The 17307-nt window shown below is 42.6% G+C and overlaps 1 protein-coding gene across 3 annotated transcripts in view; it reads right to left on the bottom strand.

Annotated features, from left to right (window-relative positions):
• ubap2a (ubiquitin associated protein 2a) overlaps positions 1-17307 on the bottom strand; it is a 110860-nt gene that overhangs the window by 72806 nt on the left and 20747 nt on the right. For all 3 annotated transcript variants that reach the window (XM_055632600.1, XM_055632592.1, XM_055632582.1), the window contains exons 2-6: positions 10390-10513; positions 8617-8694; positions 8160-8270; positions 2908-3064; positions 2748-2819 (exon numbers count right to left, since the gene is read on the bottom strand). In XM_055632600.1, coding sequence (XP_055488575.1) covers positions 2748-2819; positions 2908-3064; positions 8160-8270; positions 8617-8694; positions 10390-10479 — 508 coding nt within the window. In that variant the 5' untranslated portion in view covers positions 10480-10513. The remainder of the gene's footprint in view (positions 1-2747; positions 2820-2907; positions 3065-8159; positions 8271-8616; positions 8695-10389; positions 10514-17307) is intronic.

Raw genomic sequence — 17307 nt, forward strand, 5'->3', positions numbered from 1 at the left:
CAGCAATAACACCCATGGAGACCATCTGCTTGCGTTCGTATTGTGTACTCTGTTACGCACGGCATGCGGAACACGATGTGGTACTCTGACCACAGGAGTGACTTTGGGATCAACAACAATGTGGTATTTGATAGGCAACTTTCCAAGCTCGTCTTTAAACATTTCTTTGTATTGAAAGAGTAGCGGTTGAGTGGGCCCGTCTGCGAGAAAGAGTTGATGGACAGCGCAGCCAAAGTATACCAGGCCTAGATAGTGGCATGCATTGATACCGAGCAAAGTCTCTGAATCCCCTTTAACAATATAAAACCTTAAGGTACGTTATCTGCGCGTCTATGGTGCACTTTAAATCAGCTTGTCCAAGTGGGTGTAGAACATTTCCCCTGGTAAGCCCGAAGCGTGGTGGAGGCCTGTTCAATACGTTCAGCACTACGAATTTTTTTAAACTATGTTAATGGGATGACGTTGGATTTGGCCCCAGTATCAACCTTCGCGATCAAAGTCCTGTTATTCACAAACATGGTTACCTCGGGGTCAAGTTGCTCGTTAGACGAAGGGAGGAGAGAGTGGGTGGCACAACTGGTATCTGCATTTTCTGAGAGCGGAGCGGGGGATGGCAAGTCAGGCTTTTGGAAGTCATTATCAGCAAGCTCATGTTGTAGCATGTGCCGGCTCGTCCTTGCTTGATTAACACGAGAACGGCAGCATCGTGCAAAGTGGTTTAAATTCTTGCAGAAATTAAAGGCTTTCCCATAAGCAACACAGAACTGACAACCCATAGCATGGAAATAGATCAAGGGTTAGGTCAGTATTACGAAGATGTTCACCCCGTAACTTGCTATCAAGCATACCTCCAACAAGTTTGTCGCGGATGAGCTCATCTCTTAAATCACAAAATCGACAGCGCGATTCAGATCGCTGATAAAACGTTCAATCGGTTCACCGACCCGCTGTAAATGAGCATAAAACTTGGTCCTTTCAAGAATGTAGTTTGAGGGCAGGTCACACAACTCTCTGAACTTTGAGCAAAACTGCAGGGTCGTCGATCGTCTCAGCAGACACTCGGACCTAACCGTTATCATCCAAAACTGCAGGTGCAAAAGTGAAGTTGTCAGCACGATTCATTGCTTCTGGTCCCGCCAAGTTAAGCAGAACAGAGGCACACACCTCGTGGGGGTCATTAAGATGAATGATGCGAGCATAATGAGTATAGTCGTGCTCGAAAAGACGCCAGCGTTCAGCAATGTCAGAGTCAAAGATCAGAGGACTTGGACGGCGACACGAATTTGCCATGATGAGGATAGTAAACACAGAAAATAATTTAAAAAAAAACAAAACCCGATAAACATGAATGGAGTAAGCAAGATTCACTCTGACACCATGTAATGAGGTGACACAAACACATATAAAGATACATCACATGTTTATTAAATCTACTTACACAGCAAGGATCTGTAGACATTGCATTTCCTAGCTGTTGCTCATACTAACCAGCATAGACAAGCTCTTGATAATATAAAGCACATACCACGCGGAGTCACTACTAACAAGTACTATAATTGGCTAGTATGAAATAGCCAATCTACAGGGTGAAATGGAAGAAGCAGTGCAAGGAACTTTGGATGCCATGGATGTAGCGGGTATAGTGAACTGGAAACAGGAGAAACTAAAGAGGAGTACACTAATACTTCAAGAAATTAGGCAGACAAAGAGGGACAAAATAATGCCAGCAGTCAAGATTAAGAACATTAACCCTACAACTAAGTATATTTTAGGCAAAAGGATAACCAGGGAAAGAGTAGGTCCCATTAGGCACCAAAGGAGTAAATATGCATGGAAATAGAGGATGTCATAGGGATTTAAAAGAATACTTTTGACATCTTCACCCAAGGATGACATTGTGGTTGGAAAATTCAGGAAGTTATGGGGGCAATGGAGTGAAATTATGGAACAAGTTACCAGCTAAAGAGGAGCAGATACATGATGCTGAAGCAAGGTTTCTCCAGGGTGTGATGAGATGTTTCTGAGTCTGATAGGCAAGAAAGAGAGATTGTTGGGGCTCTTTCAGAGATTTTTGATGTGTTGTTTGCCAAGATGAGGCGTTAAATTACCGGAAAAATGTAAATATACCTTTATTCAAGAAGGCAATGGGGGTAAATAAAGCAATAACAGGCCTGTGAGTCTAACAACAATTGAAAGGAAGTTAGTGGGGGGAAACATGATACAAAGGATTAATGTACACTTGGAAAGACAGGAATTACCGGTAATCAAAAAATTGTCAGCATGGCTTTCATTAGGGTAAGATTTGATCCAAACAATTTAATTGGAAAATTTCAAGTGGAAAGGAAATGTGGTGAGAGCAGCCTGGTTTGACGCTGTCAACAAGAACTTCAGTAAAACTTTTGGGGAAGTCTCACATAGGTCTTAAAGGTTGAAACCCATGAGATCCAAGGCAGGTTGGCAAATTTGATTCTAACTCCAACTTTGTTTAAAAAAGGAGGTAGATAACTTGTTATCTACAGTTGAATTCCCTAACTAATTTAAGTTTCAAACCCTGATTTTACTTTTCTCAGGAATTACAATTTCAGAAATGGGTGGGAGGGTGCACACATGGAGATACAGAAGGTGTTCTTGTCTAGTCTGTTATTATGTTTGTACATATTAACACTGCACTAACACTAGTTACAGCATAGCAATACAAAGGGAAAACAAGAAAATCATGAAGCATTGTGTTTATAAATTAGTCTCACCTCGGCCACGCCTGCCTCGTTCTGAGTGCCGATCACCTGGGCCAATGTCCATTCCATTTTCCTCAACAATGTCTGCAAATTAAACATTTAAAATTTCAATAATAGTAAAGGTATGCAAAACTGTATCAGTCGACGAACTAGTAATCCACGTAATACTTACATTCTCTACCACGACTTCCCTTTCCTCGTCTGGAGGAGCTTCCACGAACCTGACTAGTTTCTTTCTCTCCTCGCTTATCTCTATTTTCCTTATTTTCGAGGAGACTATCCTTTCCAGTTCCAAGACCCTTCTTTTTACCAACAGTTTCCCACGTGTTCTGCATGAAAACACATCTGTTCATTATTAGTGAAACATTCCCTCATCTTAAGTCATAAAAGGAAATTCCACAGTGAAAACATCATTAGTGTAGCTGGGCACTTCTTTTGAAAGTGAACCAAAATTTCACACATGTGACCAGATGGCATCACATAAAGCAGTACATAAAAAATTATTGTTAAGAGATTAATCTTTTTCATTGCTATTTTCCTACCTACAGAACTATAATACATCTGCTAAAGATATGAACATTCTAGCTTTTTAAAATTCAGTTTGTAAGATAAAACTGAGTTATGAAAAAAGCACTTCTGTGTGAGGTCACACATGACCGCTCATGTTTGACCTCTGACCCTAAACAAACATTGTCTGCATAACATAAAAAATTCACTGGATAAACTTAAAAAAAAAGAATCATATATACAGTACAAAACAATATACCTGTAATGCTTTCAGAATTAGAAGTCATGTATTCAACAATTTTTCATATTTTTGGTCACACATGACTAAGAATGGGCCAGCTTAAGTCAAAATAGAAATGCATATACAAACCTAAAAGTTTCAATTAACCCACTTGAATTTAGTGATTCAGAGTGTGAACAATTAAGGTACATGCCTGATAAACTGTTACACTTTTCTTTTGTGGACTATAGATAAAAAATAAGAAACCCCCGTTCCAAAAAATATATCCAGAATACTTTCCAAAAAATTACAGGGTACAAGAGGAAACTATTTGGCTATTATACTATTGCTAACTTCAACAAATTGGTTTACACCAATTGGAGGGTGTGCGTGCGTGCGTGAAAAACGTTTTTTGTTTTATTACAGAGTACTAAGTGTGCTGGAAGGAACTGCAGATGCTAGTTTAAAACAAAGATAGTCACAAAATGCTGGCATAACTCAGTGGTGTGCAAAGTACTATTGATACAGAGTCATTATATATCATAACAAGTACTTTAATTTGGATACATACAGAGACCATCGAAATGAGTACTGTAGGCTCGAAATCGTAAATTGAACTGCCCAACCAACATGGCTGCCCGCATGCCACTAGGTGGTGGTGGTGTGGATACACAACGTGGATTATGGATCAGGTAGGTCATCAGCAGCAAAACCAGACACAGAACAAATCAGCAACACCGTTTTGATCTACATTCCCCCCCCCCCCCACCTTAGGCTTTTTTCCCCCAGAGCAAACATATGCAGAAGAATGTGTATATAAAGCTATAGAATTAACTATCATCTACAGTAAAGCAATGGAGGATATATTGTAAGTAATATAAGTAACGCGGTTATAGTTAATTAGAGTCCAAGATCTGCCTCTGGACATAATCCCCGTATCTAGCCATAGGCTTGCTGACTCGTCCTGCACGCGTACGGTACAGACCTTTATCCGTACCCCTCACCGGCACGGCCTCCATCGGGAGTTTCTTAGCAGGCGATGACTCAACCAGCACAGGTTTCGCAGGGGATTTGTCGACAGGCTTTACAGGGGTCTTCATCATCGGCACCAGCCCCATTGGCATTCCTTTTGCAGGTGCAGAAACAAAGTCCTAACCCCAGAACTGCCCACCATCTGCTGTCACATGTCCCTCATATAGATAGTCATTTCCATCCTCTGTCCATAACACATCAATTGGGTCATCTGCATCATCACACTGAACCTGCCTCAATGGCACCGGCTCATTTAAGGGCAGAATATATCGTCGGTTTCGTCTGTAGAGCCCACCACCAGATCGAATCAAATAAGACTATGGTTCCGGACACACCTCCTTGACCGTACCCATACCTGGGTTTGGAGATGGACCACCTGGCCCTCCGACAACGGTTGGAGAGGACAACTAGAACGATGCGTCAGTTTTTTATGCTGCAGACGCGCCCGAACCACCTTAGGCTCGCAGAATTGTGGCTGGAGTAGCTGCTTCGCGACTGGAAGAGTAGTACTGGTCTGTCTCAACACGAGTCGCTGAGCCGGCGAACCGAGTGTGGGATCACGTGGAATGTTGCGGAGATTGAGAAGATCCAAAAACACGTCAGACCTGGCCATGCTGGACCTCTCCATGAGCTCCTTTGTTCTGCGGATAGCTCGCTTAGCCAGCCGGTTCAACTGGGGGTACCCGGGACTGCTGGTGATGTGCTTAAAATTCCATTCCTGTGCAAAGTCCTTGAAACACTGGCTTGTGAATTGGCCACCATTGACAGACATGAGGGTTTGAGGTGCCTGCTGGACCGTAAAATGCCTCGCACGTTTCTTGACGACCGCCTCAGTGGAACCTGTGAGGAGCAGATCAATTTTAAACCTGGACCAAGTATTGGTTGCCATGCCAGTCAAAAATGTCAGTCGCCACCATGGACCACGGCAAGTCATGAACCGGGTGCTGCAAAAGGGGCTCTTTCTGTTGATGTGGAGCCATGCTGTTCGCACACTGCACCCTCCGGCGAATATAGTCTGGACGGCACCCTCCGGCGTATATAGTCTGACATGGCAGGCCAGAAAAACATGCTCTTCGCTCCTTGCACTGTAGCTTCAGAACCAGGATGACCTCTGTGTACGCAGTCAAAGTGCTTCTGTTGGCCCTTTTTGATAACCCCACCTTCAAAGGCCAGCATCCCGGATTGAAAAGGCCGAACAGCGAGCAGAAGTGAATGCTGCTTGCCACGCCATCCGTGATTGATGACAGAGGCGAGCATCTGCAGGGTGGCATCTTTTGTCGTGTGAACCACCAACATATCCAGATGTGAAGAATTAGTAAAATCAATTGCCATAACGGCAAAAGTGTCTATTTCTGATGAGTGCTGGGCGCTCAACCTCCTATCAGCACGGGATAAGGCTTCAGCCAGATACATGTGCATACCGTGCTTGTAAATGAGAGAGATATCATACTTCTGGAGCTGCAGCATCATTCTTTGCAGCCGCGCCAGAGCAGCATGTATAGGCTTGTTTAAAATGGTAACCAAAGTTTGGTGGTCAATCTCTACGGTAACAGCCTTGCCAAAAATGTAATCATTGAATTTAACACATGCAAAGACCACCGCCAGTAATTCCTTCTCGATCTGAGCACACTTCGTCTCCGTGTCGGTCATCGTCCTGGAAGCATAAGCAACAGGCTGTTCACCCTGCAGGCATGCTGCACCAAGGCCGTACTGAGATGCATCACAAGTCAAGGTAACAGGTCGATTGACATCGTAATAAGCCAGGGTAGGTGGGCACGATATCTGACGTTATTGAGTGTCAAAAGCACGTTGCAACTGTTTGTGCCATGTCCAGGCAGTGTCCTTGCTTCAAGGGAGCCGAGATCTCGGCAAAGTTGGGAACGAATTTTCCAATGAATTAATCATGTCCAGAAATCTCTGCAGACCTGCAACATCCGTGGGTGCGGACATTTCGCTAACGACCAGTCTTAGAAGGATCCGCCTTGGGACCATCAGCCATGAAAATATGCCCCACTTGGTTAACAAGGAACCGATATTTTTGGGGATTCAGTTTTAAGTTCACTTCCCTGGCACGAGTATCCTCTTCATGTTGGCATCATGCTGTTCCATCACTGCAGCTTCACAATACTGACCGTATTGGCCTTGCTTCCCCCATATGTGAGAAGAGTAACATTGCTGAGTTGTAATAGCTCTGCCTTCCTCAAGCGATAGAAACATAGAAACATAGAAATTAGGTGCAGGAGTGCCTTCCTCAAGCGATTAATATGATCATGGTTCCCGAGACAAAACATTGCATTTCGCTCCAGTGTCGATTTTCATCTCGATCATGTTATTGTTTACTGTTACATTGGCCATTGGCTCACTATTCTGCACATTTTGTGTGATAATAAAATGTGCCTGCAGAACGATTCCCTCGACCTTTGGCCTCTCATCCATGCTGCTATAGGATAAATCTGACAGGGTTCAGCTTGCAGCAAATTTATGGGCTGCTTTGTCTGCTCTCTGTTAGGTTGGGATCTGCAACATTTCCCAAAATGGTTTAGCCTCCTGCACCGATGGCAAACTTGACCAAAGGCAAGGCACTTCTCTCTCTTAGCCAAGTGCGCAATACCACAGTTATTACATTCTTGAATAAAATCTCTCCCTATAATTCAGGCCCTCTAGTTTACTAGTTTACTAAATATTGTGCCGATGTATCCCTCGTCTAATACTCACCCTAATTCACCCATGGTTACCAAACCAACAACCTTTTATCACACAGAGGGTGACACATATGTGCGACCAGCTTCCAGATGAAATGGTTGAGGCAGGTACAATACACCATTTAAAAATATATTTGAATAGGTACAATGAGTAGCCATGGTTTACAGGCAAATAGGACAAACTAAGACAGGGTTGGCAGAAATGAGTTGGGCCAAAGGGCCTGGTTCTGTGCTCTGTGCCTCTGAAAATGTGCCTTGGTTCCTATACCCTTCAGAGAAAATAAATTAGCTCTGAATGTGTTGCTTATTTGAGTCAGGATGTTCCATTACACTAACAGGTATAACCTTTCTAATTGGGCAGAGATCCACTTCAACAACATGCTTTTATCATGAAAACCTTTCAGACCAATCCAACCTTGAAATTTTAAGCCATCAGACAAAATCATACGATAGAAATAAGCCCAACAACCCACCAGGGGCATGTTGACCATCAAATGATCATTGACACTAATCTCATTCACCAATTTTCGTGCCTTGGTGAATTAAGGGCTTGACTTGACCACGTTAATGTTGTGAATGTCTCTGCCTCGATCACCTTGTCACGAAGTGGGTTAGAGGTTCGAACCACGTGCTGGATGGAGAAAAATCTTCATTGGTCCCTTCTAAATCTCTTATCCTAAACATAGGCTCTCTTTTGACTTGTTCCTGTGCTGTGACTTTCAGGGATCCTTGGACTCATCAATTACTGATTTAAGGCCTTGCAGCATGATTATCAGCTTTGTTCTTTGGCAAAACAATTTTAATACTCACATTGTTTCGATCCTTTTTCCAACTTACACTGCATTAACCTATTTAGATACATAGTCAAAGCTTCTTTAAACGATAGCAACATATTCTAGTATAAAACTGTTCCATCAAAGAATAAAGACATCACAGATGAACAGCAAAAAACTCATACCCTACCGTATCTGAATTTCCTTCCAGTAGTATGTTGATGGCTCTGTTTACATCTCCATTGCAATCATGAAGTGCAACGACACTCTCATCTGGATTCTTTCCAGTAACTTCCATCAACTGGAATAAAGTGCCATCAAATAAACTACAGTTTTAAAAAATATTACAAGTACAAAACTTTCATAAAGACTGGCCCCCAACAGACTCTAATCGCCCCAACCACCATCACTCATTTATTCCAGGATAGGATTTCATAGATCAAAACATATAACCAATACAATTTATTACAATACACATGCAAATCTTAGATTCAGTTAACAATTCAAAAATCAAGATTAAATGCTCATGTCCTTCAAAGTGATTTAGCTATTTGATACATCTATTGCCGGGCAAATAGAAAGAAAAAGGAGGAAGCATCATTTTCAGAAAAGTTCATATGTTATTTCACATTTGGGTTATCACTTACTTGTTTGACTTTCTCTTCAAAATCTACATCATTCTTATCATAGATCATTTGGGCAAGTCGCATCTGCTCTGCTGTTGGCTAAAAGTAATTACATTAATTAATTTAAGCCTTTTAGATCAATAATCAGTTTTCACTGAAATACTATATTTCTATGATAACCATTATGTCTTTAAGCAAAGACTGCACTTGGGCAGAAGCGATATGAAGGTGAAACTGGAACGAAGACCTGATTAAATAGAAATATCCTGTTGCTTTCAAATACGGAACTGAAAGTGACAAGATTATGTTATAAAATTGCAAATACTAGGGGAAGAAGTCTGGTCAAAACAGGATCTTTCTTAGCCAAGATCAAAGGAACTCATCACCTAGGAGCCAGGAGGAAAATAATGGCTAGGTTTGATGGGAAAAATATAATTGAAGGAAACAATTGTTGAAGAACAAGTGAAAAAGGTTGCCTCTGGTTTCAACAAGATGAAGCTCAACTTGAAAATAGAGCAAGGAATGGAATTTAACTCAGACAAGTGAAAAATTGTGTATTGTGGGAAGCTATGCCAGGCCAAAACAGAGCATGAATGGGGAGTGTTCCTAATCTTTAGGATTGCTGTATAGTTCCCTGAAAGCAACACTACCAGTAGACAGATTGATGAAGGCAGCACATGGGCATGCTTAGAAAAGATGGGTATGTATGGGATTAGGAAAGTATGAGTATGCTTGCCTTCATCAGCTGACCCAATGGGAACTGAAGCCCTCTGTCAACTCTAAAACTGTCAATGTCAAACGGTCAACTATTCCAAAGAAATGTGGTTGGTTGTCTGCTCCAGTGCCCGTCTACCAAACATCTGTTGCCTATCTTATATAGGTTTAATTTATCCATAACCCATACCATAACCCATGGTTTTTCCTCTAGCAATGTCATTGTTTCCCAATCTTAATAATATTTGTTCTACAAGTCAAGTGTCTTACATAACTGCATGAAATCATCAGTTATTTTAGAAACAACCCAATGAAAAATACAAAGCAAATTTTCTTGCAATAACTATTTTATGCTGAATTAGGAACATTTGTGTTCATTACCAGGCATCTAATCAAATTGCTAATAATCTCATTGATCTTCCCCCACCCCCAATCCTCTACATGTCCTTTTTTAAACAAAAGCATACATAGAAACATAGAAATTAGGTGCAGGAGTAGGCCATTCGGCCCTTCGAGCCTGCACCGCCATTCAATATGATCATGGCTGATCATCCAACTCAGTATCCCGTACCTGCCTTCTCTCCATACCCCCTCATCCCCTTAGCCACATCTAACTCCCTCTTAAATATAGCCAATGAACTGGCCTCAACTACCCTCTGTGGCAGAGAGTTCCAGAGATTCACCACTCTCTGTGTGAAAAAAGTTCTTCTCATCTCGGTTTTAAAGGATTTCCCCCTTATCCTTAAGCTGTGACCCCTTGTCCTGGACTTCCCTAACATCGGGAACAATCTTCCTGCATCTAGCCTGTCCAACCCCTTAAGAATTTTGTAAGTTTCTATAAGATCCCCTCTCAATCTCCTAAATTCTAGAGAGTATAAACCAAGTCTATCCAGTCTTTCTTCATAAGACAGTCCTGACATCCCAGGAATCAGTCTGGTGAACCGTCTCTGCACTCCCTCTATGGCAATAATGTCCTTCCTCAGATTCCTCAGAACAATACTTGCAAATCTGAGAACACAAACTTGAAGAATGTCCAAGACCATATTTGCATTGGAAACTATGACATTTTCAGCAACTTACCTGTACTGGTTTCTGTATCTGTGCTTGTGTTTGACCTGGCGTCTTATCCCGAGTTCCCCGAGATCGGTCACCGCCCACCGAAGTCATCATATACAGTATATACAGAATGTACAAAATAGAAAATCTGAAAAAGAAGAAACTTCCAAATTTTAGAGATTATAAAGCAACATGTAAAAGGAAAACAAGTCGCAGTGCAACAACGGTTAAACAGGCTTTTCAGCTAAAACTGAGTTGTCTGTTAACAGCCCCCCTGGGTCAAACAAGCAAGCTATCATTGGAAAACAATTAGGTGCTTAGAACATTTGTTTTTTCTCACTTAGAACTGATACTCAGATCTCATGCAGCTACAAGGGTATATAGTAATACGATAAGACAAACATTTCTTCCCAGAGACATCTGAGATTTGCTCGACTTCTGATATAATATCAAATTCAGTATCAGGGAGGACAGCTAGTTTTAAAACAGAGTTGCCTGTTGTTTATAGATTATGGAAGAAGCGCAGGCTTATTGAGAATATAAATGCATGCTGCGTGCAAGTTTACTGAACCACTCCTCGGGTTGAGTTCCAGAACAGTGCCAGGACCCTCGTGCTCTCCAAGCCAACTCATCACCAGGAGTTCCTGACATGAAGTTGAAGGGCACGAGACTCATTATTTTATTACTTTTTATTGCTGGTTTAATAAATGTTTCATGTTTAATCTTAGATGACTGAAGCATTCTTTCTTCATCATTAAATCCTTAAAATCCATTTATTTCATTACATTTTGACATAGTCAACAGGGTTTGAACACGCGGGGGAACTCCATTGCATTTCAGGTGACAGGCGGGGAGGGCAATGCTAAATGGGAACCTGGCCTGATTCCGACACCTGCCAGTGTGTGAGAACTGTACACCAGGTGGTCAGATATAAACTGGAGAAACTTTGGACTATTTTACTAAGGGAGGGGTCATCTGACCTATCGTTTCCAGCTATCTAGCCCTTTCTGGATAGGGAAGGAATGCTAATGGCAGCTGGAGAATGATAATTGACTATGGTCAGTTAAATAATCACACACCCACTCTAACAGCTGCCATGTTCGAAAGCCTGCTTCGAATGGGCCCAAAACAGCAACAGATCTTTGAAACTGCCATGAAAGTTGTCGTTCAGGCTCTGCTGCTTGCTGCATGTATGCCTGGTGCCCATTTGAGCGGAAAGCCACGATAAACTCAGACGTTGCTGTCTGGAGGTTATGGCAGCAACAAAATGGCCGCAAAGTGTCTCTAGGCTTCTGATCACGAAGTTGCCAGATGCACCCACTCATTACATACCTCACATACTGGTAGAAACAGAAGGACAATGAACAACAAGGTCTTGACCAGATTATCTTTTCATAACATTGCCAAGACCTTGTTGAGTATTGTTTCGTGCCTCTCACCTTAAACCTATGCCCTCTGGTTCTTGATTCCCCTGGCCTGAGTAAAAGACTGATTCAGTGCCCTCCATAATGCTTGGGCCAAAGACCGATCATTTATTTATTTTCCTCCGTATTCCACAATTTAAAATTTGTAATAGAAAAAATTTAGCTGTGGCTAAAGTGCACATTGTCAGATTTTAATAAAGGCCATTTTTATACATTTTGGTTTCACCGTGTAGAAATTACAGCAGTGTTTATACATAGTCTGGAGAGGACATGGCAGTGGAGGACTTGGTTGTGACTGCCGATCTGATTGGCGTGGTTCTGTCATATCCAAATCTTACTGTTTGTAATTATATAAACGGGTTTTGAAGATTTGGATCAATTATGAAGAAGACTTCAACCATAAGATTGAAAATGAAATATTGATTATAACAAAACGCAATAAAATAATGAGTCTCACACACCATTCAGCTGCATGTTGGGAACTCCTGACAATGGTTTAGCCTGGAGGGCTTGAGGGTCCTGGCACCATTCTGAATCCTGTCCAAGGACAAGTTCATTTAGTTAACATGCAGCATGCATTTATATACCCAATAAACCCGTTCTTCTTCACTAAACAACAAACAAGTCAACTATATTTTAAAACCAGCTATCCTGCCTAATACTCAAAAAAAGTTACTTATTGTATCATAAATGCAAATAATCTCGGGTGTCTTTGGGAAGAAAAGTTTGTCTCAATTTACTGTTTCATGTCCTTGCAGCTGCATGATGTGAGGACTAGATCTAGATCAAGAGACATTTATTGTCACATGCACCAATTGGTACAGTGAAATTTGGGGTCACCATACAGCCATACGAATATTGCAAGAGAGCAAAATTACTTCTTTAAGCACTCGATTGTTTTCCTAAACAGGCCTTCTTGACATATGGCCTGTTAGCAGAAAACTCCAGCTGAAAAGCTTGTTTAACCCTTGCATTATATTCCAAACCTTGTCGCAGTCAGACTATAGCACCCATCTAACAATGTGTTACTGAGTAGCCTAGCAACATAATAAGGATGGCTCATTCCTCAATCTTCCTAATTTACAAATTTTACCGATTGGATAATGTGCTGCTTTTTTAAGTTGTCGTCAAAAAAAACATTACATTGTAATATAACTGTAATACAAAGAAGTATCACAATCACATGATACGATGCAAATCCTTGAGTGAATGTATACATTTGTATCATAATTCCAAATATCATCGTACCAACTGCTTTCCTTAATTTATTTTTCTTTACTATCGTTATTAATCTCTTCACATGACCATAATGAATGCATGGTAATCCTTAATTAGCTGTTTCTTAATCCATTGCAAATCCTCTGACAAAAACTTAATTTCAGTGATATATTTTTGAAAGTAATTTTCCAAATCTTCCTTTATTCTCACTGACTTCCATAGTTATATTGTCGCATTTATAGATAGCGTTAACTCTATCTTGTCTATTATGGTGGGTATTTGTGGCTTAATACAGAATCTAGTATTAGTAATAGGACACCTCAGACGCCATACTGGTATTACTTTAATGAAATAGTGAGTGGGGGTTTTCCTTTATACGTGACCTTGGTGATGTCAACTCTGGGGATCCTAGCATCCATAGCACAATTTAAATTTCCTTTTGCCCTAAATCCACTCAGAGCTTTTGTTCATTAGCTTACGTTGGGTATGGACAGAAAACATTCCAATCCACCTGTTGACATTTAGTTAGGAAAGCAGGGCTCTCACTTAACTTTTTTTCTCTGTTGCTAGCCGGGCAACCTAGGCAGCTTTTTAGGTTGCCAAATGACAGTTTAGGTGGTCATCTAAGACGGCTTGCATGATGTGTGCGATAATGTGCTCGGACGAAGTGCGTAGTTACCAGTCGGAATTATGCTCAATGGAGCATTCACATATTATTTCTGTTTCAAATAAACATTCACCGATCAAGACGATATATACAATGACATGCAGCAAAATTATAATAAAGTACTAGACTAAGTGGGACCCCTTGGGTCCCATGTTCACACGAGAGGGCTGATCGCCCGACGCAATATTCCACCTCCCCACCAATTCCAATATTGGTGGCCAGTGGGGGGGGGGGGCTTTCTGGAGTGCTGGTATGGGTTCTTGGGGTGGCAGCTCAGTCCTTCAAGCCTGATCTGCTGGCAGCTCACTCACGGCTGGTGGGCTGGCAGTTGACTCATGACTATTCCTTGAAATTTCATTTCAAGCAGGGTGCATGGCCACCAAATTCAAATCCATGTTCCTACCATTTCAAGCAGGGTGCAAGGCCACCAAATTCAAGTGCAGTTTCCAACCACTTCAGCAGGGTGCAAGGCCACCAAATTCAAGTGCAGTTTCATACCACTTTCAGCAGGGTGCAAGGCCACCAAATTCAGTGCAGTTTCATACCACTTCAAGCAGGATGCAAGGCCGCCAAATTCAAGTGCAGTTTCATTCCACTTCAAGCAGGGTGCAAGGCCACCAAATTCAAATGCAGCTTCATACCATTTCATGCAGGGTGAAACCGCCATAAAACCACACAAAACACCAAACCCACAGTTCAGTAGACATTCAGTGTGTTCAGTTGATTAACAGCTCAGACAGAGTCATGACCTCTCCCTCCCCCATCATGCAGAGACTGAGCCACACTCACACTTCCGGGTGTTATAACCCCTCCCACTCCCACCGGAAAAGGTGTGGCTTTCAGGGCGTGATTGACAGGAGAGAGATTCTCAACATTTTTTAAACACTAATAACACTTTTATTTTTCATTGATGGGAAGAATTCTCTGCACCTGCTCAGCGGAGGGGGGGACTGAGTAAGATGGCCAAAAATCACAGCCGTAAGTGGTAGCGTTTTATCTAAAATCAATATACAGTGCAAACAGGAGGAAAGTGCATTTGCAGTAGTGCCTTTTAAACTTCAAGACAAAGCACCCAAGCCGCAATTTGCAGTAAGTAGTGCCTTTCAACTTCAAGCCAAAACACCCACGCCACCATTTGCAATTAGTGCCTTTCAACTTCAATCAAAGCACCCAAGCCACCATTTGCAGTAAGTAGTGACTTTCAACTTCAAGCCAAAGCACCCAAGCCATCATTTGCAGTAAGTAGTGCCTTTCAATTTCAAGCAAAGCACCCTTTCAACTTCAAGCCACCATTTGCAGTAAGTTGTGCCTTTCAACCTCAAGCCAATGCACCCGCCACCATTTGCAGTAAGTAGTGCCTTTCAACTTCAAGCCAAAGCACCCAAGCCACCATTTGCAGTATGTAGTGCATTTCAACTTCAAGCCAAAGCACCCAATCAATCATTTGCAGTAAGTAGTGCCTTTCAACTTCAAGCCAAAGCACCCAAGCCACCATGTGCAGTAAGTAGTGCCTTTCAACTTGAAGTAAAACACCCGCCACCATTTGCAGTAAGTCGTGCCTTTCAACTTCATGCCACCATTTGCAGTAAGTAGTGCCTTTCAACTTCAAGCCAAAGCACGCAAGCCACCATTTGCAGTAAGTAGTGCCTTTTAACTGCATGCCACCATTTGCAGTAAGTAGTGCCTTTCAACTTCAAGCCAAAGCACCCAAACAACCATTTGCAGGCAGTGCCTTTTTACTTCAAACAAACCATATTTTCATTTTCAAACCACATTAAGCGTACTCACAGTTGTGTAGACATTTGTTCAGTGTTATTCAGAGCTGAGAGAGACACGACCCTTGGCTTCATCCATCTTGCAGGGACTGAGTGAGGCACACCACCTCCTGGTTTTATAGTCCCTCCCCCTCCCTCCAGCAGGTGCAGCAGAGAGAATAGTGATTTTTTTAAACTTCAAGCCAAAGCTCCCAAGCCACCATTTGCAGTAAGTAGTGCCTTTCAACCTCAAGCCAAAGCCCCCAAGCCACCATTTGCAGTAAGTAGTGCCTTTCAACCAAGCCAAGGCACCCAAGCCACCATTTGCAGTAAGTAGTGCCTTTCAACCTCAAGCCAAAGCACCCAAGCCATCATTTGCAGTAAGTAGTGCCTTTCAACCTCAAGCCAAAACACCCAAGCCACCATTTGCAGTAAGTAGTGCCTTTCAACTTCAATCAAAGCACCCAAGCCACCATTTGCAGTAAGTAGTGCCTTTCAATTTCAAGCAAAGCATCCAAGCCACCATTTGCAGTAAGTAGTGCCTTTCAACCTCAAGTCAAAGCACCAAAGCCACCATTTGCAGTAAGTAGTGCCTTTCAACTTCAAGCCAAAGCACCCAAGCCACCATTTGCAATAAGTAGTGCCTTTCAACCTCAAGCCTAAGCACCCAAGCCACCATTTGCAGTAAGTAGTGTCTTTCAACTTCAAGCCAAAGCACCCAATCAACCATTTGCAGTAAGTAGTGCCTTTCAACTTTAAACCAAAGCTCCTAAGCCACCATTTGCAGTAAGTAGTGCCTTTCAACTTGAAGTAAAACACCCAAGCCACCATTTGCAGTAAGTAGTGCCTTTCAATTTCAAGCCAAAGCTCCCAAGCTACCATTTGCAGTAAGTCATGCCTTTCAACTTTAAACCAAAGCTCCCAAGCCACCATTTGCAGTAAGTAGTGCCTTTGAGCTTCAAGTCAAAGCACCCAAGCCACCATTTGCAGTAAGTAGTGCCTTTCAACTTCAAGCCAAAGCACCCAAACAACCATTTGCAGGCAGTGCCTTTTTACTTCAAACAAACCATATTTTCATTTTCAAACCACATTAAGGGGACTCCATCCTCCACTATCCCATTCGACACCCCACCCCCCTTATTCAGTTTAAAGCCACCCGTGTAGCAGTGGCAAACCTGCCTGCCAGAATGCTGGTCCCACACCTGTTAAGATGCAATCCGTCCCTTTTGTACAGTTCCCCCTTACCCCAAAACAGATCCCAGTGATCTAAGAATCTAAATCCCTGCCCCATGCACCAGTTCCTCAGCCACACGTTCAGGTCCCGTATCTCCCTGTTCCTGCTCTCGCCAGCACGGGGAACTGGAAGCAAACCGGAGATAACAACCCTGGAGGTCCTGCTTTTCAACATTTTTCCGAGCTCTCTAAAGTCACGCTGCAGAATATTCATCCCCTTCTTTCTGACATCGTTTGTGCCGACATGCACTACCACTTCCGGATGTTCACCTTCGCCCTTGAGGATTTTCTGCACTCTGTCCATGACATCCTGGATCCTGGCACCGGGAAGGCAGCACACCATCCTCGCATCCCGTCTGTTGCCGCAGAAACCCCTGTCCGTACCTCTCACGATGGAGTCTCCCACTACAATGGCCTTGCCTGCCTTAGGCCTTTTTGGTTTTGGCTCAACAGCCCTATTCGCATCGCAAGCCAGTTCGCCGCTCACGTCTTCTGTCCCAACAGCTTCTAAGTGGGTGAACCTGTTTACAAGAGGTACACCACCCGGGGACGTTGGCATTCCATGCTTCCCTCCCTTTCTCACTGTCTCCCACCTTCTCTCTTCCAGTACCTTAGGTGTAACAATCGTACTGTAGGACTTATCGAG

The sequence above is a fragment of the Leucoraja erinacea genome, chromosome 1 (assembly GCF_028641065.1).
Source record: "Leucoraja erinacea ecotype New England chromosome 1, Leri_hhj_1, whole genome shotgun sequence".
Classification (NCBI taxonomy): domain Eukaryota; kingdom Metazoa; phylum Chordata; class Chondrichthyes; order Rajiformes; family Rajidae; genus Leucoraja; species Leucoraja erinaceus.